Source organism: Dama dama, chromosome 28, assembly GCF_033118175.1.
Source record: "Dama dama isolate Ldn47 chromosome 28, ASM3311817v1, whole genome shotgun sequence".
NCBI classification, from domain to species: Eukaryota; Metazoa; Chordata; class Mammalia; order Artiodactyla; family Cervidae; genus Dama; species Dama dama.
In genome coordinates this window covers 10521051-10548859 of record NC_083708.1, presented here as the reverse complement: position 1 = coordinate 10548859, position 27809 = coordinate 10521051, and the positions used below count along the sequence as shown (strand labels likewise).

Sequence of the window (27809 nt, the reverse complement as noted above, 5' to 3'; positions counted from 1 at the left end):
TCATCTTTGGTTCTGATTTCTAGTTCAGTTCTTTGTGGTCTGAAAACGTAGGCTAGTTTCACTCAACTGAAATCTATTGAGATTTGCTTTGTCTTCAAGCATATAGCTGTTTTCAGTGCTTGTTCCGTGTGTGCCTTAAAACGACGTTTACTCTGGTGTTGCTGGGCAGAGAGTTTTATACACATCAATTTGTCAAGCACTGTTTAAATTCTCTGTATCCCCACTAATAGCTAATGTGCTTGTTAACATTTCTGATTTTCATAGTGAATTTTCCTTTCTCCTTTTAAATTTATTTTTCCTTCATCTATTTTGAAGCTGTGTTATTTGGTGCCCACAACTTCAGATTTATTTTCTTCTTGATGAATTGACTCTTTCATCATTATGAAATGTCCCTCATTATCGCTGGTAATCTCTTTACCTTGAAAGCTATTTTATCTGATACTAGTATAGCCACAGTAGCTATCATAGGCAGACTGTTTGCATGATATTCCTTTTTCCATCCTTCAATTTCATCCTATCTCTCTTCTTATGTTTAAAGTGTATCAGCTGTAAATAGCATAATGTTGCTTCTCATTTCTTTATCCATTTTGCTTTTCCAATACTCTTCTCTCAAGTTAAAGACTTAACAGTCAGTAAACAAAGCACTATTTAAATAACCCCTGCTGTAAATCTTGTGTGAGTAAGCAACCTCTGTATTTTGTTGTCTATTAGACTTTCTGAATTAGGTTACCTTTCAAGACTCACCTATATTTTTACTTCCCACCAAAGTAAAGATTGGCCATGATAACTTTGTAAAATAACCTTTTACTGAGGCTACAAAGAGGCTACTTACTATTCTAGGGAATGTCTTATCATAATCTTCCTTTTTAATATTTTCTGGGGGACTTCTCTGGTGGTCCAGAGGCTAAGACTCTGTGTTCCCAGTTCAGGGGCCTCAGGTTCAATCCCTGGTCAGGGAACATGCTGCAACTAACAGTTCACATGCTTCAGCTAGAAATCCCACATAGCCAAATAAATAAAATAAATATTTTCTGGGAGTCCTTAATTGCTTCTGTAACCTTGGAGACTTCCCTCCCTGTTTCTCTTTTATTTATTTGTCACATATTCTGAATATGCTTTCCACCAAGAGAATCAGCAATTTTTTTCTTTTCCTTAGATTCCAGGTACAGAGGTAGAGCTGATCTTACTTCTCAGGTCTGACCTGCTATCAGCATCATCCTACGTGTCTCCCCATTCTGTTGTGTATTTCCTTTTATCCTTATCTTCAGGCATCTATTCTAGTAAACATGCTATGGATTGTTTCATTTGTATGTGTCTTTATGAAATATATAATGTTTTGTGTGCAGTGTTTTAAATGTATATAAATGGCATTATGGAACATATTTTTTCTATTTTTCTGTGTTGTAACACAGAAAAAGATGTATTTTTAATTACTATATGCATCTCTAATCCACTGCTTCTAACTGTGAAGCTTTTTTAAAATTTGAAATTCTCATAAATACTCTATTTATTTGGGAAATTAGAATTTGTCATGAGATACTTTGCTGTATTGATCATGGTAGCACTCTAGTGCTTTATTAATTGGTGAAAAAAATTAAAATTTCAAACCTGCTACTAAGAGATCATTTTGTCAAAGACTTTGCCAAAACGGTGGTAAAGTTCCTACTTTCTGGTGAACTATGTCTGAGTAGATGTGAATGTTGCACAGTGATGACCAGTACCTCCAGCTCCTGGGAGTAACTCCCCAGGGAGGATGTCCCCGGCACTGTGGCCCTCCCCGACTCAGGGTCACGCATGGTGGATCGCCCCAGTTGTTTATAAGGACCAGAGAGGGAACTGACTTACACAGCCAATGTGTAAGTCCACATCAGGAAGTCCAGATGGAGGGCAGGGTTCAGGCTGACTTAGAGAGTCAGTGGCATCATCACGGGCCCAGGGTCCCATCTCCCTGCATGCTCAGAATGTCAGCTTTTGTGCCGGCTCTTTTCCTACCAGTTATGAAATGGCTGCTGCAGTTCCAGCCATCACATCTAGACATGGCTTTGTGCTGAATTCCTTAGGAGTGGGAAAGCCTTTCTCACAAGCAGCCCAGTGCCCAGCGTCCTTCCTCTGATGACTGGAACTGCCGACATTCAGAGTCATCACTGATAAGTTAGGATTCACTCTTGCTCTTGGAAGAGGGTCGCCCTCTCCTCAGTCATGTTTGGGGAAGCGGTGGAGAAGACCAATCACTGCTAAGCTAAACTGAAGCTCAGCCAGTAAGGAAGAGGAGAGAGTAGGCATTGAGCAGGCGGCCAGCAGTGTCTGCCGCAGACAGTCTCTGCTGTCTTTCACATCATTTCTGACCCTTGGTAAAGGTTGTGATTTTCTTCATTTGGTTCCTGCTCTTTGCTCAGTGAGTTTATGCCTAGCATTAGTTACCTGATATTGCTACAGCAATGTTATTTTCCATGGTATTTGTTGGTATATACAGAAGCTATTAGTTATCAGTCACCTCTGTTCAATTTTCTGGTATCTGTGTATCTCTGTAAGTTTCCATGTTCCCTTTCTGGAATAACATTAGATGTTAATTAAATCCTGGGAAAGAAACCCAGAGGACATTGAATGGAACAGGGGACAGAATGGAAGAGTAAGAAGACAGACAGTATTTTATTATATTCCATTTCTGTGAAAAGAGAGTTTACATTTCATTGTCTAGGGGAAAAGGAGGATTGTGTGTCTTTCTTAGAACTCACTTTAAGACACTGCTGTGTGTGACAGGGGGGCTCTTTAATCTCCCAGAATATTAAACCTGATGCTGAAACTGCTGCTTCTGCTGCTAAGTCGCTTCAGTCATGTCTGACTCTGCAACCCATGGATAGCAACCCACCAGGCTCCTCTGTCCACAGGATTCTCCAGGCAAGAATACTGGAGTGGGTTGCCATTAACATCTTTTAAGAATATCTGAGTGTTTGGGGGACCTCTTTTCCCCACTAATTTCTCCGAGTAGAATGGGAGATGGGTAGTTGGTTTTCACATAGAAAAATTAAGAAACAAATGAAAGAATTTTAATTTCCTCACATACTCATAGTACTGAGGAAACCAGAAGAGAGGTCTTTACAGTCAGTGCTCATTCGAGAAAATAGGTTGAGCACAGCCAAGGGCACAGCCATAGAGAACTCTGCATCTCCCATGCAGTGACTGATGGAAGGGATTTAAAAATCCAGTGTATGCCCCCCAGAACCCCTACCCTCTACACACACACACACACACACACACACACACACACACACACATGCACACACACACACAGCACATTCTGAGACCATATTCATTTCTTTAATGCTTTCAGTTCAGCAGTATTAGTTTATAACTTTTTCCTGAGTGTGGGTTAGCTTCTTTGTATCAAAGTCTGTCTATTAGAGGCAAAGGCTGGTGGACTACTGAGAGTAGCCATCAGGTGTGGGTTGGAGCTCCAGGTGCCCAAACTGAGTGAGCTGTGCGGTTGGACAGACACTTTCTTCATGGACTGGACATAGTGCAGAAGTGAGTGAGGTGCTGTCTGCCATTAAAGACCCCAGGACTCGGGGAAATGGGGCGGGGAATGTGAGCAAAAAGAGCAGGTTTTAAAGGGGGAAACCACTTAGTGTATTGAAATATGTTAGCATGCTGATTTGTGAAAGTTTTCTGCAAACCTAACTATATATTTGATTTTTTTCATTTTTCAGTTACTACTGCATTTAAAAAACGTTTATTACAATTTTTAGAGTCCATTTACAAAAGTGTAAATGCAGTCCACTTACAGTCATGACACAATAGCTGTATTCTCCACGCTGCACAATACACTCTTGCAGCCCATCTTAGACCCAGCGGTGGGAACCTCCCACCCCTCACCTCTATCCTGTCCCCCTACGTTCCCCGCCCCCCTGGGAACCACTAGATGGTTCTCTGTATCTGTGGGTCTGCTGCTTTTTCTGTTAGTTTGTTGTATTTCTTAGATTCTACATTTAAGTGATATCGTACAGTATTTGTCTTCCTCAGTCTGACTTACTTCACTTGGTACAGTATCCTCCAAGTCCATCCACGTTGCCTCAGATGCCAAGTTTTCACCCTTTTTCCTGGCTGAGTACTATTCCACTCTGTTTATGTACCACATCTTTATCCAATCATCTGTTGATGGGCACTTAGGCTGCTACCACATCTTATACATTCGATTTTATATAAACTTTTCCTTTTTTTTTTTAAACTTTTCCTTTTTGATGTCCAAATGAGGATTAGCAGAGTTGTTGGCAATTAATTTATTATATTTATATTTTCAATAAGCATCCAATTTTACTAAAGTATATAGGTCTATACAAGGAGTAGTGGGACAGATGAGGCTTATTTTGAGTTTTTAGAAGGAACATATCTTAACCTTGATGGCAGGAGAGAGGATGGCTCTGGGGGGGGAGCGGGATGCACCTCCAGAGGAGAGCCTGCTCTCCTGTCCCGCGTTGTCACAGTAGCACTCTATCCTGAGGCTGGGTTTCTTTTCTGCAGCAATGCCTCATTTCCTAGAAGCCCAGCATGCGTGTGTGCTAAGTAGCTTCAGTTGAGTCCGACTCTTTGTGACCCTGTGGACTGCAGCCCGCCAGGCTCCTCTGTCCATGGGATTCTCTAGGCAAAAATACTGAAGTGGGTTGCCATTTCCTTCCCCAGGGAATCGTCCACACCCAGGGATGGAACCCTCACATAAGAGACATAAGGGTACTCTCTTACATCAACCTGCATTGGCAGGAAGGTTCTTTACCACTAGCGCCACCTGTGAAGGCTTCTAGAAGCCCGGAGGAAAACAGAAATTTATATAGTCCTAGATTTGGCTATGATAAGTCCACACAGACAAAAAAATTTCCCCTTGACCGGTTGGTCTCGCCGACAGTCATCTGTTTCCTCATAAGTACATTGAGGCTAAACCTTTTTAGCAAGGATACCACAGATGAGATACTCCCTTCTCTCCTGTGTCCAGTGACGTGGCACCAAGGTCAAGTCGTCTTATGGACTCTGATGCCAAACTGGACCACTTGATCAAGGGGTGGCCGCCCAGTCTCTCCATGGCAGAGGCGCATTTTTCTTTTATAGTCTGTAAGTGCCCCATAGACGGACACTCTGAAGAGTCATGAGTATCTTCTTTCTGGAAAACTTTTACCCAGGAGTTTGCGCATCCAGTGGTGATTCTCACTTGAATCAGTTATTGCCCAACTTGGGGCCACCCCGTGGAGCTTCTCTCTTGGTGTCCTTCTGCACTTGTTCACTGGTGTCCTTCTTAAAGGACAGCTTCTCTCTAACCAGCCCCCCAATCTACAGCCACTCCACCCCTGCCCAATGTGTTTCAATCTGTCAGTGTCATTCATTTCAACGCTCAAATTGTTTACAGCTTGGCCAGCAACCCGTCTTTATATTCTGTCATTTAGCACTTCCTTTGCTTCTTTGATGCAAAGCATTCTAAACTCAAACTTTGTCCCCGTGTGAGACCTGGAATCAGCCACTTCTCCAAGGAGACCTGGTTCCCTTTAGTGTAGAATGGTGTTTACAAACCAGGATCTTGGTGTTAGGTGTGTTTATTGCTACTGGGGTGTTAATAGTTTTAGGACTTTTAATCATGAGTTCGTATTAAAACCTCCACATGGGTTTTGTTTTTAAAACCTCAGCTTCACTGAGGGGTAATTTACTGACAATAAAATGCACTCATTTTAAGTGTAGAGTTTGGTACATCTTAACCCCCCTCTACAGGCTGGTACACACCATCTGACATACCTGTTTGCAGGCAACTGTGTGTGGTGGCTCTGATCTGCTTTCTGTCTCTACAGATGAGCCCATCTATTCTAAAGCTTCGTAGACAAGGAAGGATACAGTATGCAGCCTTTGTCTGCTTTCTTTCACTCACCATTGTATTTTCGTGATTCATTCATGTTGTTATGAATATCAGTAGCTCATTGCCTTTCATTGCTGAGTAGTAATCCATTGTACGGATACATCACAATCTGTTTTTCTGTCTCAAAGCTGTATCGGGGCCATTTCCAGCTTATGGCTGTTATGAGTAAAACGGCTGTGGATATTAAGATAAAAGTTCTGTGTGGACAGGTGTTTTCATTTCGCTTGGGTAAATACATCGACATAGAATGAGTGGATCAAGATATCTGCTAACCTGGTAAGACGCTGCCCAGGGGTTTCCCAAACCATTTTTACACGCCTGTAGGGAATGTTTCCTCACATTCGCATTGATCCTTGGTGTTGGCAGTCTTTTAATTTTTGCCATGCTAGTGGGCGTGCAATAGTATGTTACTGCAGCTTTCATTTCTGTAATGACTGAGGGTGTATGCTAACTGATCATTCCTCTTTCTTGGATGAAATGTCTGTTCAAATCTTTGGCCAGTTTTTAAACTGTCTGTGGTGGCTATGCTTTAGGCTTTTTTATTGAGCTGGGAGAATTCTGTGTATTCCCAGTACAAGTCTTCTGTTACATATATGTGCTGCTGCTGCTGCTAAGTCACTTCAGTCGTGTTTGCGACCCCATAGACGGCAGCCCTCCAGGCTACGCGGTCCCTGGGATTCTCCAGGCAAGAACCCTGGAGTGGATTGCCAGTGCCTTCCCCAGGCACATATACGTATGGGGGTATTTTCTCCAAGCTGGTGACTTACTTTAAAATTTGGTGAACCAGTATCTTTTGGAGAGTTAAAAATTTTAAGTTTGATTAAGTCCAATTTGTGAATTGTTTAGGGTCCATATTTGTAAGACCTTTCTGAGGAATCTTTGCCTATATATATAACAGTTTGCATCTGGTAATCCCAAATTCCCAATCCCTCCTTCCCCCACCCCTCCACAAAAAGTTTCTTTTTAAAAAAAAATAATATTATATTATATTAATATATAATTATATAAATATATATAATATACATTCAATTAATATAATAATTATATATAATATATAAGTATATATAATATATAAGTATATATAATATATAAGTATATATAATATAGAAATAAAATATAAATAAAATATATATTATAATTATATAATTATTAATTAATTAATATTATAATATTAATTTCTGCTGTACAGCAAAGGGATTCAGTTATGCATACATATGTGTATATACATATATATATTCTTTTCCATTATGGCTTATCACAGGATATGGAATACAGTTTCCTGTGCTATGCAGTAGGACCTTGTTGTATAAACACTAATTTGCATCTGCTAATCCCAAACCCCCAGTCCATCCTTACCCCACCCCTCCACAAAGGGTTTCTTTTCTATTTCCTTCTACAAGTTCTCTAGCTTAAGCTTTCGTGCTTATGTCCATGATTCCATTGAGTTAATCTTTATGAATACTGTGAGATACAGGGGTGGAGATGATTCCCTCCCTTCCCTCACCCGTGAAGGTCCTTTTGTTCCAGTGCAGTGTGTTAAAGACTATCCTTCTCCCCACTGAGTCCTCTTGGCATCTTAGGGGGGAAAAAATCGGCCAGGCATATGTGGGAAGAGCTGTTTCTGAATTCTGTCATCTCTTCCGTTTACCCCCGTGTCTGTCTTTACACTGGCACCACGGTGTCTTCACCTGTGATAAGCAGAGCTCAGCCAGCTCCTCCCAGGACTCACAGTCAAGTGCCCTCAAGCAAGTGACATAATTAAGTGTAGCTGGCTGTGTGTGAGCAGTATTGCATTTTTTGTATTAAAACTAAAGGACTAAAACTTCAGCCTGATTGATTGTCATTTACTAATGTTTTTAATTACGTCCCTTACCCATATATTTCTCATAGCTGTTATTGTTTCTAATGGGGTCTTTTACATACATAAGAAAGCCTTCCTAAGTGATCAATGCAAAGAAATAGAGGAAAATAATAGAATGGAAAAGACTAGAAATCTTTTGAAGAAAATTAGAGATACCAAGAGAACATTTCATGCAAAGATGGGTTCGATAAAGGACAGAAATGGTATGGACCTAACAGAAGCAGAAGATATTAAGAAGAGGTGGCAAGAATACACAAAAGAACTGTACAAAAAAGATCTTCACGACCCAGATAATCATGATGCTGTGATCACTCACTTAGAGCCAGACATCCTAGAATGTGAAGTCAAGTGGGCCTTATGAAGCATCATTATGAACAAAGCTAGTGGAGGTGATGGAATTGCATTTGAACTATTTCAAATCCTAAAAGATGATGCTGTGAAAGTGCTGCATTCAATATTCCAGCAAATTAGGAAAGCTCAGCATTGGCCGCAGGACTGGAAAAGGTCAGTTTTCATTCCAATCCCAAAGAAAAGCAATGCCAAAGAATGATCAAACTACCACACTCATCTCACATGCTAGTAAAGTAATGCTCAAAATTCTCCAAGCCAGGCTTCAACAGTACGGGAACTGTGAATTTCCACGTGTCCAAGCTGGGTTTAGAAAAGGCAGAGGAACCAGAAATCAAATTGCCAACATCCATTCGATCATAGAAAAAGCAAGAGAGTTCCAGAGAAACATCTACTTCTGCTTTATTGACTACACTAAAGCCTTTGACTGTGTGGATCACAACAAACTCTGGAAAATTCTTAAAGAGATGGGAATACTGAAACACTCTATCTGCTGCCTGAGAAACCTGTATGCAGGTCAGGAAGCAACAGTTAGAACTGGACATGGAACAACAGACTTGTTCCAAATTGGCAAAGGAATACATAAAGGCCGTATATTGTCACCCTTCTTATTTAACTTCTACACAGAGTACATCATGCAAAATGCTGGACTGGATGAAGCACAAGCTGGACTCAAGATTGCTGGGAGAAATATCAATAACCTCAGATATGCAGATGACACCACCCTTATGGCAGAAAGCAAAGAACTACCAAAGAACCTCTTGATGAAAGTGAAAGAGAAGAGTGAAAAAGCTGACTTAAAACTCAACGTTCAAAAAACGAAAATCATGGCATCTGGTCTGATCACTTCATGAGAAGTAGATGGGGAAACAATGGAAACAGTGAGAGACTTTATTTTCTTGGGCTCCAAAATCACTGCAGAGGGTGACTGCAGCCATGAAATTAAAAGACTCTTGCTCCTTGGAAGAAAAGCTATAAGAAACCTAGACAGCGTGTTAAAAAGCAGAGACAATACTTTGCCAACAAAGGTCCATCTAGTCAAAGCTATGGTTTTTCTGGTAGTCATGTATGGATGTGAGAGTTGGACCATAAAGAAAGCTGAGCGCCAAAGAATTTGATGCTTTTGAACTGTGGTTTTGGAGAAGACTTTTTTTTTTTTTTTTTTGGAGAAGACTCTTGAGAGTCCCTTGGACAGCAAGGAGATCAAACTAGTCAATCCTAAAGGAAATCAGTCCTGAATATTCATTATAAGGACTGATGTTGAAGCTGAAACTCCAATACTTTGGCCACCTGATGTAAAGAACTAACTCAGTTGAAAAGACCCTGATGCTGGGAGGGATTGGGGGCAGGAGGAGAAGGAGATGACACAGGATGAGATGGTTGGATGGCATCACCGACTCTATGGACATGAGTTTGAGTAAGCTCTGGGAGTTGGTCATGGACAGGGAAACCTGGCGTGCTGCAGCCCATGGGGTCGCAAAGAGTCAGACATGGCTGAGCGACTGAACTGACCGACTGATACACTGTCTGCATATTAAATATACAGGAACTGTCCTCATCCTCGTCTGTGCAACAGTGTTGCCTCACTGTGTACAGCACATCCCCTATGTACAAACCTTCCAATTGTGAATGTCGGTGACGTGAATCTGTGTCTGCGTATCCAGTCACACACGTAAGTTCATGTGTCTGTGCACATTGTCATGCGTGTGCCTCCTCTACAAGTCGGTGTGCTTGTAGAGTACTAGAAAAAGTACCAAGAGTAGCATTTATATTACTAGAAGCACTCTAGGACTCCTACTGTGCAGGAAAGCACACAAAAGCACATCACTGAAATAGTACAGTGTCTTTATTTCAGGCTCAGGAGGTCACCTATGAAGAGAAGAAAAGGAGCTACTGCCCAGATGTAACTGGATCACTTTTTCAAGAGGGCAGATAGAATTGAATCCAGTAAGGCACCTGCGCCATCAGTGTCAGGCGTGAGTGAAATCGCAGCTTGCCCTCCGTCTCCTATCGCTGGCGATCCTTCAGCTCCACGGTCTCCCACCTCCTCTCTCTCCCCCAGTCACTCACTCTTCTTCCCTGTCCACTTGATGCCCAGCCCCTGCATGCCCTATACTTTTCAAGGCACTGTACTGTAAAGGTGTTTTATTTTTTGTACCTGTGTAAAAAGTATTATGTGTCTCCTACAGTACAGTATTATATACACGATTGCTAGTTGAATACCTGGGCTAACTTTGTTGGACTTAGGAACAATTGGGACCTAGGAACATGCTCTCAGAATGAAACTCATTCTCATGTAGGGACTTATTGTACTTGGAATGTGTGACTCATCTGGTCTGCTTTCTAGGTGCCTACTTTGGCAAGAGGACTGTCCCCCGTGAGAGCACAGGCTGGTAAAGAATCACATGTAGCTTCAGCTTTGGGGGCTGTGGTCGGGGGCGGAGAGGGGGCTGGCCTGGCGCTGCTGCAATCCAGCTGCTGTCGCCTTAAGGGGATCCAGCCCAGGGCACCAGATCGTCAAGGAGGCCAGATGGCTTGGGGGTCTACTACGTCTCCATTTACAATGCAAAACCTCTGTACAGGCCAGTCCAGACTCTCCTCTCAGGCCTGTGATCTCTGGCCCACGCGGTGACTGAGGGCAGGGAAGTGAGTGAGAACTTGACCCTAGGCTAGAGAATAAGTCTGCATCATTCCCTACCCATCAGGGCTGGACAGAGAAGGAGTAGCCACTCCAGGTGTTGTGGAAAGAAAATTTTAAAACAGACTTCATATTTAACACAGTTTTGGAATTACCAAAGAACTGAAGAGAGTGCCCCCATATCACACACCCAGTTCCCCCTGTTGCTAACATTATATATCAGTATGTTACATGTGTTACATGTGTTGTAATGAATGAATCAAATTCGCTAGAGTCAGTTCTTTATTCAGATATCCTTAGTATTTACCAGGTATCCTTTTTCTGTTCCAGGATCCTTTTCTGGACACCACATTACATTCAGTCACGTCTCTGTAGGTTCCTCTTTGGCTGTGATAGTTTCTCTGATTTTCCTTGGTTTTGATGACCTTGACAGTTTGGAGGAGTGTAAGTGAAAGTGTTAGTCGTTCAGTCCTGTCCGACTCCTGGCGACCACACAGACTGTAGCCCGCCCGGCTCCTCTGTCCATGCAATTCTCCAGGCAGGAATACTGCAGTGGGTAGCCATTCATTTCTCCAGGGGATCTTCCCGACCCGAGGATTGAACCTGGGTCTCCTGCACTGCAGGCAGATTCTTTACCACCTCAGCCACCAGGGAAGCCGTGTTTTTAATGACTTTGATGATTTAGAGGAGTACAGGTCAGGTATACTGTAGCATGCCACTCCACTGAAGTTTTTCTGAGGTTTTCCTCATGATTAGAATGTGGTTGTGGATTTGGGGGAAGAAAAGCACCATTTTCATAATATCAGGTTAAGGGTACCTACTATCTACACTTTTGTATAGCTCATTATTTTGCACTGTTTCTTCTCTAGCCACTGGGACCTCTTTCAGCTGGCTGTGTTCTTCAGACAGACCCTCACTGATGTGGGTTTGTGTGGGATCTTTGCCTTTTAAACCCCTCCTTACTTTCTGGTGCTGCAGGATGATTTAGGCTCATCTTGTGTATTTCCCATCTCTGTGCTGGAACTGGCCATTTCTCCAAGGAGCCCTGGTTCTTTTATTAGAAAGACCCACAGAGGTTAGAAAAGCCCGTGGAGGGACAGTGCCACTTGCAGCATATCAAGGGCATATACTGTCAGCATGACTTAAACCCGTGGACGGTGTCCTTAAGGTTTCTGCACTGTGACGTTTCTTCCACACTGATCTCTCTAAAAGGGAGTTCCTATGCAGCCCACGACGAAGGAGCTCTACCTCCTTGGTTGAGAGGAGGGCCACCTACATATGGAATTTGGAATTCTTCTGAGTGGGAAGTTGGTATATTCCCCCTTTGATGATTTATTCACACATTTGTTTATATACTTCAGTTGTATTTGTGTTTAGTGTTTATTTTGTAGTTGGTAATCCAATTTTGTTGATCAAGTTGTTCCATCTCTGGCCATTGAGTAGAGTCCTGTGGGCCTTTTTATATGTCCCCATCAATGTGTTTGTTTTGTGTTTTTGAATGCCTCCTTGCTTTCTGGCTCTGAAGATACCCGGGATCATCTTGTATATTTCTGCGCCAGCCCTGGAGTCAGCTGCTTCTCGAGCAGCTCTGGCTCCCTTTATTAGCGTACGGTGTTAGGAACCACGATCTGGAGCCAGGTGGACCCGTTGCTGCTTCCAGGCCCCTCAGAGGACAGAGCAAGGAACTGTGTGTGTACTAACCAGCGTACACACGTGCCTATCTATTGCTGTTGTTTAGTCTCTAAGCTGTGTCTGACTCCTTTGCAATTCCATGGACAGTGGCCCGCCAGGCTCCTCTGTCCATAGGATTTCCCAGCCAAGAATACTGAAGTGGCTTGCCATTTCCTGCTCCAGATCTTCCAGACCCATGGATCCTGCTTGGCAGGTGGATTCTTTACCACTGAGCCACCTGGGAAGCCCCATCTGTAACCATCTCTGTAGTAAGCTGTAACCATCTATAACCTTCTCTGTATGAAGCTAAACATGACTTCATACTGATGTCTCCAGCTGTCATCCATAGCCACCGGGGTCATGCTGGTCTTCTCTTTTGCCGTCTGTAAGTTCTCACTCCAGCAGTGAGAAACCCGGCTCCCAGCAGCCACTGTCCGAAATGAATCTATTTTATTAAGGAATGCAGGAGAACGTTCCTGTCCGCGGCCTGAAGCACTTGAGTTGCCTCCTTTCTGGAAAGTCCTGGGTCTTCATGTCCACAGTGGCCAGTGCTTCTCGTGCTGTGGGCTTAGCTCAGGACTATGTCCTGGAGGAAGCCTCAGCAGGTTCCAGACCAGATCAGAATTTCTGAAATGTATCTCATAGCACCATCTGCTCCCTTAGAGCCCTTATCAGCATAAGATTTAAGTAGCTTATTTTGCAGTTGATTGTGTTACTGACCTTTCTTTCCCGGAACATTGGCTTCAAAGGCACGGACCTCATCCACCTCGCTCAGAGGCTGGCACTGGATGCATATTATATATGTGACTGATATTTAGTGGAAAGATACAGGAGGTGTGAAGAGATGTGAGATGTGGTCTTCTAGACTTTCTACCCAATGACACAAGAGAAGGGTTGAGTATACAGCATTAGGGGCGTTTCTGCTTCTAGAATTCTTAGCTCCTTTAAGTAATTAGCTTCTGCCCCTCAGAAGCTCGTGCTGCGTAAATGGTTGCATGTGGAAATCAAAATTATCTGGAAAAAAAAGAAAAGATCCCGGGCAATATCAAGTTATGTGAAGGACACTGTGTGGAGTGAATAGCACTGAGCCAAGGAACTGTTAGTTGAAGGAAATGGATGGTGAATTAGATGCAACAGAGAAAACAGACATGATGCTAATTTTCAGACTTGTTCCAAAGAAAATTTATGGATGTGCTGGATCATATAAATGTAGCTTCTCTGTTGGAAAATACCAGGTGTTTATGCACAATATTGGAAAGGACCCTGGGCTCCAGGTGCACACTCTCTGCTTCTTCATCACATTTGCAGCTCTCTTTCCTGTCTGTCTTTAGTTCTAAATGTGTATGCTGCCACATTTAGGGTGATTTTTTTTATTGTCGGTTTGGGGTGGCTTTCTCACCACTGAAATTATTAGTTTAAAAAGAAGGACATAGGATGTAAAATTCTTTATTGTATTTCTACTCCTTGAAGTTGCCTATAGCATTTCATGTTTCATAAGATCAAGGATTTTGCTCATTTCCCTTTGGAAAAAATAAATATGACTTTCACTTACCAGTAGGTCTTAAAGGAAGCTAAAGACACTTGTTTAACTTTCTGTTTCACTCTAAGGGCATTCTGATGATAACGGACATGTGATCTGAAGTGTTCCAGTCCTGCAGCTGGCTGCTAGCTGTCTCCCAGACAGGGACCAAAGCCCTGTAGCTTCAAGTTGCAGGAACAAAGTTGGCTTAAGGAAACAGGAACTGGTTGCTGGGAAGAGTCGCCAGACGTGGAGTGCAGGGCAGTTCCTTGCCTCCCTGCTCTTCTGGAGGAGATGCAGACAAACCAACACCCCCTGCCCTGGGGAGTTTGAAGGCATTTACCCTGGAGGAGTGTGGAGACGTACCTAACACATCTTGTGGTCCTTCAGCCATTGGGTCTGCTTGTGATCTGGGCTGGTTGCTTGTGAGTCCTGTCCATTTAACTGGGAGTCACAGCCGGAGGAGTAAGTGATAGAGTATGGCTCTGGTGTTGAATAAAGAGGAAGAAAATGCCTTTGGGACCAGACCTGGTTATACGTTGTGAATCTTATTAATATGCAAAGTGTTTCCTCACTTTCTTAACATCCAGCGCTTTACTCCTCAATTTCAAACTAGAGCTCACACCAGGTACCTGGAATTGTGCCGTGACATAGCTGCTGCTTTGTGCTAAGAAAGTAGGAAAACTTTTAAATATCGGGAATTATTTTAGTTTTAGGAAAATGCTTTTACTTTTAATAGGAACAGTCATCATTACATCCCCCTCCCCTCAGAAAAGAATGTAGCTGCCAAGGACTCCTTAAGGAGCAGCGATGGAATGAAAAGGACGCAGAACAAAGATGGGTCCCAGGGGTGATGTGCAGATGCTCTGCAAATAGTGCTGCTATTTTCCTGTAAAATGCCTGGCACACTCTGTAATGCAATGGTCCTGCACCGCCAGGCTGTATGATGAAGGATCCCACACTGAATCTCAGAGCCATGCATACATGGAAAAAGCATCTGGATCTTTCCGAAGTTGCAGACTACAGGCATCCCTAGGCACCCACGGGAGATTGGCTCCAGGACCCACTGCGGGTACAAATCTGAGGATGCTCAAGTGCCAACCTGGACCCTCCATATCCACAGGTTTGGCATCTGTGGGTTCAACCAACTGTGGATATGATGTGCTGCCTGTATTTAAGTGACCAACATTTTAAAATTTAGCATACTTGGAAATATAATCCTGCCACATCACCTGTGTTCAATAGCCATTGCTTCTCCTTTAGCACCCGATCCGCTGAAAAAATAAAACATGAACAGATGTTTGGTCTGAGCTACTCTCAGGAATTTGGAGCATGCAAACAAACCCTACATGTTCTAGCATGAAACTGGCACAGAAGTGTGAAGAGTTACTTCTTTGGTTCATCTCGTTACCCAGAACCCTAGGCCATTCTGGAATCTGTGGGCAAAATCCTTCATGTCTTTCACGGCCCCGTTTGAAGTGAAAAGCCAGGCATTGAACCCATCTGGTCGTGTTTGCTAGTCCCTGTGGGAGTGTTCCCAGTTACGTGTGTTCTACTCTTTAAGGAAATTTCTCTTTTCCTGTTTCCGATCTCCTTCCATTCTTCTCCTGTCTGTCTGCCTCTTTGCCCGTGAGGTACCTCTTCACAGCACAGCTCATCCTGATTTCTTGCTACCCATGACTCACATATCCGGTATCACATGGCACTCACATCCTTATCAAGAATGTTTCGGCCTTTGCTATATGCAGGCCCAGCCTATGCGTTGTCAGGAGGACACCCACCCAAGTCTGAGATGGGGTCTGCTTACCAGCTTTCCACATTTAAACATTTAGTGCTCCAGGAAAAAGCAGTTTAGGAGCTGAAACATCACAGGCCTTTTAAGGAAATATCAAAAAAAGGACACAGCGCTATTTTTGTGCCTTGTTAGACACAAGGCCATTTTGTCACTGTAAGAAAAACATGTATTAGATTTAATTTGGTTTTTCAGTATGCTTGGCATATTTGAGATATCAGACGAAAAAATGGAAATGTTTCCATTTTCTGCAGTGTGAAAGAAGACAGGGGTCTGAAGGTGGAGTGAATTGAGAAGAGAACTGTATTTCTGTGAACTTTGAGTCTTTCCCCTTAAAGAAATCTAGGAGATAAACTTCTGGTTGAGGGCTGTCTTTGACCAGAGCTCCATGAAGCACAAGAGCGTGTACATGGAGAGGACCAGAGATTCCAGTCACTGGCACGGGGCATTCCTCGCCAATTTGGCCAAACTGCCTTTGAAAGGCAGGCGAATTTAGGGTACATTTTTCTTTCTGTCAGTCCGGAGGGTGCCTGGTGTCTGAGCAGAACTCCTGCTGTTACTGGAGGTGCGGTTCCCCAGGGGTCAGCCAGCCTCCTCATTTCTGGAGGTACTGAGTATTGTTGCAGATTCAGCTTTGAGACACGGAGACAATATCTGATGGCCACAACTTAGCTTCCAAGGAGGTGAGCGATGTTCAGACACCGACCCACTTTATTTCTCAGCCCTAAGCCCCTGACCGAGTCCAGGGCGGCACAGGGCAGTGAATTGAAAATCTCCACTCCATTTCTAATGTGGCTCACTTTCCTTTCCTCCTTTCAGGGCCTTTTCCCTAAGGAACCTTCAACCACTTCTCTTTCCGCTTTTGTAGATGCGAACGACTCGCAAGGTCTCGGTCTGGCCGGTGGGCCTGGTCGGCGGGCGGCGCTACGAACGTCCACTGGTGGAGAACGGCAAAGTCGTGGGCTGGTACACCGGCTGGAGGGCAGACAGGCCTTTCGCCATCGACATGGCAGGTGAGGCGCGCGGATGGCGGGGTTTGTTCCCGCCGCCTCTCCTGGGTATAACTGCACCGGGGGAAGGACGCTTTGAAAAACTGCTTCAGTTCAACTCCAGGCTGTATCACGTTCAGCCGATGAACTATTTAACTAAACCCTCAAAGCAGGCTTTGAGGGTAATTCAAGGAGAAATCGATTTTGGGGGTGATTAGAAAATGCTCATTCCACTTTGTCACCTGTCCATACAGCCATCCCTTTGTCCGGGGTGGGCTGGGGACAGGGGAGCTGGTGGGGACCAGACGTGGCCCAGGCTTCACAGGCTCTGCAGCCTGCAACTCTCTCTGCTTTAAGTCCAACTGGTTATAATATATCACATGTGTTATAATATATCACATGTGTACTGGTTAAAGTATAATCACATGTGTTATAATATATCACATGAATAATATATCACATGTGTGCTGGTTATAGTATAATCACATGTGTTATAATATATCACATGTGTACTGGTAAATGTAACAGGGATATGGTATAGGCAAGCCAATCATTTTGATGATTGCTGATACATTTAGTGCTTATTGATACATTTAGTAACTAAAATATAAAATTGGATGACTGGTTGTTCAAACAGGGATTAACATTAAATATAACTGTCTTTTGAAGTTCTTGAAATGAAACTGTCTTTGACATTGGTTGAAGACCAACCAACTAAATTGAATAAAACCTACAGTAGACCACAAATTCTAAAATGCTGCTTCATCTCAAAGCGACTCATTTTCTAGGGGTTATATAAAATGATGCCTGTGATTACTCTAGAAGGATGCAGTTTGAAACATGAGGCTTGGAGGCAAAAAAAAGAAAAAATCACTGACATCTATAACCTAGAAGATGAAGGCAGAGAAGCTTCAAAATTGATCTCACCCATCTTCAGATCTGAAACAGAGCTCTGTCTGTCAGCCTGGGCTTGGTCAAGCTTTTGTGTGTTATTTCCCAGCTGTAGTCGGAGTCACTACGTTTGGAATTCTGATGGGATGGAGGCTGTGTTCTGACTGGCTTTATCACTTTAGTTCTGACAGTACTATAAATTTGAGGGAGTAAGGCTATGAAGAGGACTAGGGATGAGGGCTGCTGGGGAGAGCCTTGTGGACGGCTGGTCCACTGCCCTGCGTCACGGGAGAAGACAGGCTAGGACATCCTAACTCAACATTTCCTGAGTGCCTCATTTGGGGACCAGGTGTCATGGCCTGTGACCCTTCCCTGATCCTCCTCTCCCAAACTCTTTCCCTGCATCCTAATCTCTCCATCACTCTTCCAATCCAAGCCTTACTCCCCATCCCCCAGTTCTTACAGCCCCCGAGCTGGGCTGGCCTCTCAACCAAAGCATCTTCCTGAAGGCAGATGGAGAGGCAGGTCAGCCGTATTTGGAAGGTCTCAAGGATTCTCAAAAGAGTTGTCTCTGAGTTTACGGCTCTGAAAGTATGACTGACTATAACTTATAATGTGTCTTTTGAGAATCAAGGTTTTTTGTTTTTCTGTTCAGAAGTATCCCTTTGAGCAGACTTGAGTACTATTAGGAAAAATCTTGTGCTTCTCAGGGAGTTGGTCTCCTCATGTGGAATGAGGGAGTGAGTGACTGGTGAGCTCTTCTCTAATGAATTCCTCCCTTCCCTGGCTTCCAACCTTGGAAGTCCAAAGAAAAGTCCAGGTCCCTGGATTCTAAGTGAGGGTATGACTGCTAACACAGCCAGCTGGCAGATAGCTGGTCCTAATTGTCCCCAGAGCCTTGCCTGAACTTCCCAGGAGCATCTCTGCCCATCACCCTGCAAGGTAACTTCAAGGTGAGAATAACATGGATATATCTTCCTGGATTTTGCTGTAAGAACTTTATGTAGATGATCAAGTATCCAGTAAACAGTAAGCCCATTGAGTGTTTTGCATTGCTTCCCCCAGAATTTGGATCCAAATAGATATATCCAAAATTCAAGAAAGGCACATGGGTTTTGTGATTTAGGCTGGATAATGATAAGATATTTGATGCTCTTTCACTGCTAAAATCTCTGGGAAACCTTTCTCCATGACATGACTTATATTTAGATTTTTCTAAGCCCCTTATTATATTTCAAAGCATAAGAGCTATCATAAAAAAATGAATGATTTGCTAATTTTGTATTAATTATAATTATTTTAAAATAGGAATAAAATTTCTGCCTCAAAGAAAACAACTTTTGAAACACTAAATTATTTTATTCACGCATGAATTTGCTTTGCAAGTTAGTTTTCGGTAAATTATTGATATTTTTGGAAATCTTTACCTGACAGTGATTGGTAAGATTGATAGATAAAGATCTGACTTTGAGGCAGTTTGTTCTCATCCTAAAACTTGAAACTCCACAGCTTTGTTTAGATTCCATATAATCCATTTATTCTTGGTGGGACAAGAGGAAGATCTTTTGAATGTTCTTGTACAAACGATACTTCCCACCCCATTTTCAAAGGACAGATACCCACAGTCACAATCTCTGGAGAGAAGGAAGCAGAAAGCCTGCTTCCCTGCTGCACCCAGGAAAGCCTGAGAAGCACTGCTTTAAAAATGGTTGTGATCATTGCATGGCAGGCCTGCATTGGAGCCCGGGCCTCACTTGGATTGCCACAAACTGATTAAAAATGTAACTGGCAGCTTCATGGGGACCTGGCTCCTTGGGCCAGCACCAGCCTGAAGGCCCATGGAATGTGGAGCCATCCATGTGAGATTGTTACCTGCAGGCCCACAGCCCCATGAGACGAACATTCCTGTAGCCAGCCAGGCCAGGGTCCAGGCTCCCACCAGCACACTCACAGTAGCCAGCCCAGCCACAGAAGAAGAAGGCACGCAGCCCACAGAGGAGGCACCCCTAGAGCATATAGCTCTGGAAGAGTAGCCTGTGGGGCCCCATAGGACATCTCCTACATGAGGCCACTTCTCCAAGATCGAGAAACGTTAACCAGCCCACCTAACACATAGAAATAAAGAAAACTGGGCAAAATAAGGAGATGGAACAATATGTTCTAAATCAAAGAACAGGACAACCTTAGAAAGAGAACTAAAAAAAGTGGAGATAATGAATTTATCTGATAAAGAGTTCAAGGTGGTAATTACAAACAAGCTCATCAAACTCAGAAGAATGAACAAACATGGTGAGAATTTCAAGAAAGAGCTAGAAAATATAAAGAAGAATGAAGCAGAATTTAGGAATACAGTAAATGAAATAAAAATTACACTAGAAGAAATCAACAGTAGTTTAGATAATATAGAGGAACAGGTCAGTGATCTGGAAGACAGAGTAGTCGAAATCAAGCTGAACAGAAAAGAAAAATTTTAAATGGTGGTAGTTTAAGAGACCTCTGGGACAACATCAAGTGTACTAACGTTCACATTAGAGGGCTCTCAGAAGGAAAAGAGAGAGAGAAAGAAGAGGTAGATAACTTATTTGGAGAGAAAAGTAGCTGAAAACTTTCTTAACCTGGGAAAGGAGATTGACAGCCAGGTCCAGGAAGCAGAGCGTCCCAAAAAAGATGAACTCAATGAGGTCCACACCAAGACATTATAATTAAAGTGGCAATTATTAAAGAGAGACTCTTAAAAGCACCAAAAGAAAAGCAACTAGTCACATACAAGGGAACTTCCATGTGACAATCAGCTGTCTTTTTGTCAGGAACTTTGCTGGCCAGAAGAGAGTGGCATGATAGATTCAAAGTGATGAAAGAAAGAAAAAACAGGAATACTCTACCTAAGAATACTCTACCTAGCAAGGTTAGCATTCAGATTTGAGGAGAAAGGATTTTAAAGGTAAGCAAAAGTTAAAGGAATTCAGTACCACTGGGCTTCCCTTGTGGCTCAGCTGGTAAAGAATCTGGCCTGCAATGTGGGAGACCTGGCTTTGATACCTGGGTTGGGAAGATCCCCTGGAGAAGGGAAAGGCTACCCATTCCAGTATTCTGGCCTGGAGAATTCCATAAACTGTATAGTCCATGGGTCTCAAAGAGTCGGGCACGACGGAACCACTTTCACTTTCAACCAGCTTTGCAAGATATGTTAAAGAGGCTACTTTAAACAGAAAAGACCACAACTAAAAATATGAAAATTATAGAAGGAAAAAATCTCATTGGTAAAATATATATATAGTAAATATATAGTAAAAGCAATAGATCCGCTGCTTAAAAAGCTAGTAGGAAGGTTAAAAGACTAAAGTATAAAATCATCTGTATCCACAATAAGAAATAGTTAAGAAATACACAAACAAAAAGATGTAAAATAATAACACTAAATAGACTAAATGTTCCAATCAAAGAACATAGAGGAGCTGAATGGATGAAAAACAAGATGCATGTATATGCTACCTACAAGAAATTCACCTCGTCTCTAAAGACACATGAAGACTGAATGTGATGTCATGGAAAAAGGTATTCCACATAAATGGAATTGAAAAGCAGGGTATAGCAATACTTACATCAGATGAAAGGCTTTAAAACAAAGAAGAAATGAGACAAAAAGGAATATTATATAATGATAAAAGGATCGACCTATCAAGAAGATATAACAATTGTTAATGTATAGGCACCCATTATCAGTTCAGTTCCGTCGCTCAGTCGTGTCCAACTCTTTGCGACCCCATGAATCGCAGCACGCCAGGCCTCCCTGTCCATCACAAACTCCCAGAGTTTACTCAAACTCATGTCCATCGAGTCGGTGATGCCATCCAGCCATCTCATCCTCTGTCATCCCCTTCTCCTCCTGCCCCCAATCCCTCCCAGCATCAGGGTCTTTTCCAATGAGTCAACTCTTCGTGTGAGGTGGCCAAAGTACTAGAGTTTCAGCTTTAGCATCAGTCCTTCCAATGAAGACCCAGGACTGATCTCCTTTAGGATGGACTGGTTGGATCTCCTTGCAGTCCAAGGGATTCTCAAGAGTCTTCTCTAACACCACAGTTCAAAAGCATCAATTTTTCGGCGCTCAGCTTTCTTCACAGTCCAGCTCTCCCATGCACCCATTATAGGAGTACCTAAATACATAAAGCAAATATTAACAAACACAAAGGGAGAAAATAATATAATACATTACAATATTATTAATAATAGGGACTTCAGTGCCCTACTTATATCAGTGGACAGATAATCTAGACAGAAAATCAATAAGGAAAACTGACTTTAAATGACACATTAGAGCAAATGAAGTTAATAGATTCAGAACACTTCATTAAAAAATAGCAAAATATATACTCTTTTCAAGTGCACATGGAACATTTTCCAGGATAGATCACACAAAACAAGTTTCAGCAAATGTAAGAAAATTGAAATGATATCAAATGTATTTTCTGATCATAACAGTATGAAAATAGAAATCAAATACAGGAAAATAATGGAAAAAACCCAAATATGTGGAGACTAAACAACATACCACTAAACAACCAATGAGTCTTGAAGAACTCACAGAGGAAATTTTTAAAAATACCCAGAGACAAATGAAAATGGAAGCATAAAGTACCACAGTCTATGGGACACAGCAAAAGCAGTTCTTAGAGGGGAACTAGAGGCATAAAGGCCCACCTCAGGAAACAGGAAAAATCCCACATAAACAATCTAATATTACACCTAAATGAACTAGAAAAAGAAAAACAAAACCAGAAGGTAGTCAAAGGAATGAATCATAAAGATCAGGACACTAATAAATGAAACAGAGAGCAAGAAAAAACAATAGAAAAGATCAGTGAAACTCAGAATGGTGCTTTGAAAAGATAAATTGATAAAGCTTTAACCAGACTCAGCAAGAGGAAAAGAGGGGATCCAAATAAATAAAATCAGAGCTGAAAGAGGAGACATTACAACCAACACCACAGAAACACAAAGGATTGTTAGACATCACTACAAAAATTTCCAATAAAATGGATAATATATTATAGAAGAAATGAATAAATTCCTAAAAATGTATAATCTCTCAGGACTGAATCAGGAAGAAATATAAAATATGAGCAGACCCAGTTACCACTAATAAACTGGAATCAGTCAGTTAAAAACTCTTAACAAATAAAAGTCCAGGACCAAACAGCATCATAGGTGAATTTTAGAAAAATTTAAATAGGAGTTAATGCCTATTCTTCTCAAACTATTCTATTACAAACAGGAAGGAATGTTTCCAAACTCATTTTATGAGGCCAGCATCATTTTGATACCAGAGACATCACAGACACCACAGAAAAAAGAAAGGGCAAAGAAAGCAAAAATAAATTAATAGAACATTATTACTAAGGGACATAGATGCAAGAGTCCTCAACAAAATGTTAGCAAACTGAATTCAACAAAACATTAAAGTGATCATACACCGTGATCAGATGGGATTTGTTCAAAGGATGCAAGGATGGTTCACTACCCACAAATTGAGCGATGTAATACACCACATTAACAAGCTGAGGAATAAAAGTCAGTGTCATCTCAATAGATGCAGGAAAAGCTTTTGACAAATTCAACATTCATTTATGATAATAACTCATAGAAATTTGGTATAGAGGGAACATACCTCAATATAATGAAGTCCATATACAACAAAAACACACCCAACAGTGAAAAGTTTAAAGAATTTCTTATAAGATCAGGAGTAAGACAAGATAGCCACACTTATCAATATAGTAGCCAACTCCTAGCCACAGCAGTTAGACAAGAAAAAGAAATCCAAACTGGAAAGGGAGATGTAGAACTATCACTATTTTCAGATGACATGATACTGTATTTAAGACATCCTAAAGATGCCATCAAAAAACTATTAGAAATAATAATTGAATTCAGTAAAGTTTCAGTATACAAAATTAACATCTGTTACCTTCCTACCTGTTGACAATGAACTATCAGAAAGAGAAATTAGGAAAATAATACCATTTACAAGTGCATCAAAAAGAATGAAAAGCCTAGGGATAAATCTAATTCAAGAGGTAAAAGACTTGTACTCTGGAAACTATAAGACACTGATGATAGAAGTTAAAGACAACACAAATAGAAAGGTATCCTGTGTTCTTGGATTGGAGGAATTAATGTTGCTAAAATGACTGAACTACCCAAGACAATGTACAGATTTAGTGTAATCCCTATCAAAAGACCAACGGCATTTTTCACAGGAGAATAATTCTAACATTTATTTGGAACCACAAAAGACCCCAAATAGTCAAAGCAATCTTGAGAAAGAATAACAAAGCTGGTGGCACCATGCTCCCTGATTTCTTACTATACTACAAAGCTATAGACATCAAACTAGGACAAAAACATATGTGCAGATTGATGAAACATAATGGGAAGCCCAGAAATAAACCCATACTGATACAGTTGATTAATATATAACAAAGGAGGCAAGAATGTCCAATGGGGAGAAGACAACCTTTTCAATACGAGATGTTGGGAAAACTGGACAGCTACGTGGTGAAAGACACTGGACTGCTTTCTCACACCATATACAAAAATAAATTCAAAGTGGTTTAGATGTAAGGCCCGAAACCATAAACCAGAAGAAAACAGAGGCAGTGTCCTCTCTGACATCAGTCTTAACAATATGTTTTTGGATCTTGTCATCTCTGACAAGGGAGACAAAAGAAAAAATAAACAAATGGGACTGCATCAAACTAAAGAGCTTTTGTGCAATGAAGAGAAACATCAAGAAAATGAAAAGGCAGCCTGCTGAAAGGGTGAAGATATTTGCCAATGATACATTTGGTAAGGAGGTAATATCCAGCATATACAATGAGCTCTTATAACTCAACATCACAAAACAAACTGACTGACTGAAAAGTAGGCAGAGGACCTAAATAGACATTTTTCAAAAAAAGACATACCAATGGCCAATAAGTATGTGGAAAGGTGCTCAACATCACTGATCATCAGGGAAATGAAAGTCAAAACTACAAAATGTCCCCTTACACCTGTCAGGATGGCTAACAGTGAGAAGGCAAGTAACAAGCATTGGTGATGATGTGCAAAAAAGGAAATCCTTGTACGCTGTTGGTGGGAGTGCAAATTGGTATAGCCACTATGGAAAACAGTATGGAGAATTCTCAGAAAATTAAAAATAGAACTACCATATAATCCAACAATTTTACTTCTGGATATTTATCTGAAGGAAACACTAATTTGAAAGAATATATGGCCTCAATGTTCATTGCAGCATTATTTACAATTGTCCAGGTATGGAAGCAACCAAAGTGTCCATCAACAGATGAACGGATAAAGAAAATGTGGTGTGTGTGTGTGTGTGTATTTATATATGTATATATAGATATACATATATATGCACACATATAGGTGTATACACACACATATATATTAATACAATGGAGTATTACTCATCCATAAAAACAAAAATGAAATCTTGCCTTTGTGACAACATGTGTAGATATAAAGGGTATCATGCTAAGTGACATAAGTTAAGAGAAAGACAAACACCATAGGATCTCACTTATATGTAGAATCTAAACAAAACAGGACAAAATATAAACAGCCTGATAGATACAGAGAACATAAAAGTAGTTACCAGAAGGGAGGGGGTAGGAGGTGGGCAAAGTAGGTGAAGGGGATTAGGAGGTACTCTTGTCTAGTTATAAAATAAATAAGCCATGGGGATGTAATATACAGCATAAGGAGTATGGTCCATAATATCGTAATAATTTTGGGGACAGATGGTTACTGGGCTTATCATGGTGATCATTTCATAATTTATGCAACTATTATATCATGTAGTACACCTGAAACTAACATAATATTATACATCAACTATATATCAATAAAAAAAAATTTTAAGAAACAAAAATAAGTAAAATCACACATATTTCCTAAAAAAACACACCTGGACTGAACGGGCTCGTATGCAGCATTTCCACGCTGTCTTGCTCTGTGGGGTTGAGCGCACACTCAGCAGAAGCCCCTGACCGTCTGTCCTGCTTGTGTTTCTGTGAAGCCACAACCTCGCCCCCACCAGAAGCTTATTTGCGTATCAGACATTGGAACTAGAATGTTTCCTGTCCTTCACGGAGTTTGACCCTGTCGTTATTTTGCCAAATCGAACACTACAGATGTGAGTTTTGCTCTGAGACAAGGAAATCTTGTTCTGACGTTTTCTTGTATGTGCAATGGTGGTGGCAGAAATTATTACTCCTCTTGCATTGGGACATAATTTTTAGAAATTTGAATGATTACTGTTGGGGGATAGTGTGATTTTTCTCAGTTCTGCCTCACTGCAGCAAATATGTGAAACAGTGTGACAGCTGGATTACAGCTCAGAGTTTTATTCAGCAAGCAAAGGAAAGTACACCCTGGAAGCGTGAGTGTGGGCAGACCCCAGAGGAGAGGCCTCAATTGTCTTGGCTGCCTCCTTTTATTCACTTGTCTTCTCCCTGCTGAGCCTGCCCTCTGCAAACTGGGCTAGCCAAGAAGGGGGCGCGTTTGTTTCACCTGGAGTTCTCACTCCCGGTCTTCGGGTTTTCTTTTGTTCCATTTTCATGGGCTTTTCCCTTTCTTTGTCTTTAAGCCACTGCCATTTTGGACTCCTTTTTCCTATTCTAACTACCTAACATTCCCCCCCTCAAGGGATGGGAGACCCAATTCTTTGGGAATAGGGGTGTTGAGGTCTCTCTGGCTACTTCCTGCTGAACTGGGATGGTGAGGGCCATTTGGCCTCACCCTCTTGCTAGCCTCAGGCCTCAGAGTCCTTATAGTGGTGTCCATCTAAGGGTGAGTGATAATTTCTGTGGTCAGGTGTAGTTTTATGTTTCCTGTTGAACTAGCCCTGCATTTTGTAGCTTGTTGACTCAGGCAGAGACAAAACAGGTTAGACTAGTGATAGTACATGAAGCATTAGTGAAGTGAGTGAAGTCGCTCAGTCATGTCCAACACTTTGCGACCCCATGGACTGTAGCCCACCAGGCTCCTCCATCCATAGGATTCTCCAGGCAAGAATACTGGAGTGGGTTCCCATTTCCTTCGCCAGGGGATCTTCCCGACCCAGGGATCGAATCCAGGTCTCCCGCATTGCAGGCAGATGCTTTAACTTCTGAGCCACCAGGAAGCCCAGTGGGGTCATTAGCCAACTGCAAATCCCTCCCTGCCCGGAGAAGGGCCCCCCAAAGAGAGATTGTAACCACTCGAGAGATCTCCAGCTTGTTCTTTGAGATCCCATAGGATCTGAATGTTTTTCTTGAGGACTGTAGTTTAACTTTAACTTAGCTGGAGGTATTTACCCAGAAACAACACATCTCATTCAAGATGGCTCAAGTCCCTCCTTGTTCAGGGATCAGGAGCTCTATCTCCTGTCTATTTTGGAGTAACAACCCCTGCCAGGCTGCACTGGCTCTTTAGAGTTATCCTGAGAAATCTTATCCCCAGAAGCTTAATTTTGGGGGTGTTCACTAGAATGGCACTCATTTGTAGTGCTGAAGAGGTGTCTGACATCTCCCAGGGGCTCACAGGTGTATTGAGTGTCCTCTTCTGTTTTATTATATGGCTTGACTCATGAGTAGTGAATCCAGGAGTCATGTCCTGGTACCTTGACTGCTGCAGGGGTAGAAAGTATTACAGGGAAGGGGACCTGCCATGTGGGCTGAAGTTGAGCCTTTGGGGACCCATCTTTCCAGACTTTAGTTAGGACTTGAGTCCCTGGAGCATGTAGTGATGGCTCTTTAGAATATTTTGGGTCCTGGTTGACACCCCACAAGCGTATTTCCTGTTGGAATTGCTCAATGGCTATGGTATAAGACTGGAGGGTCTAAGCCTCTGAATCTAGGAAGAGGTTATTGATATAAATAAGAGGTCTCCCATACAGCATCTCATAAGGACTAAGACCAATCTGTTCCTTAGGGGCAATACAGGTGCAGAGGAGAGCTATTGGTAAAGCCTCCTTCCATCCCAGGGAGGTCTCCTGGGCTATCTTTTTATCGCTGATTTCAAGAATTGTTTGGATAGTTTTGCTTTTCCTAAAGACTGAGGCCTCCAGGCACAATGGAAGTAGTAAGTAATACCCAATGCTTTAGAGACCCTTTGGGTGACCTTACAAGTAAATGATGTCCCCTTGTCACTTTGTAATGACCTG

The 27809-nt window shown here is 42.0% G+C and overlaps 1 protein-coding gene across 1 annotated transcript in view; it reads left to right on the top strand.

Annotated features, from left to right (window-relative positions):
• The window catches only part of B3GAT2 (beta-1,3-glucuronyltransferase 2), a 91812-nt gene that overhangs the window by 16392 nt on the left and 47611 nt on the right, over window positions 1-27809 (top strand). Inside the window, exon 2 of the mRNA XM_061131860.1 lies at window positions 16588-16732. Within this exon, the coding sequence (XP_060987843.1) occupies window positions 16588-16732 (145 nt within the window). The remainder of the gene's footprint in view (window positions 1-16587; window positions 16733-27809) is intronic.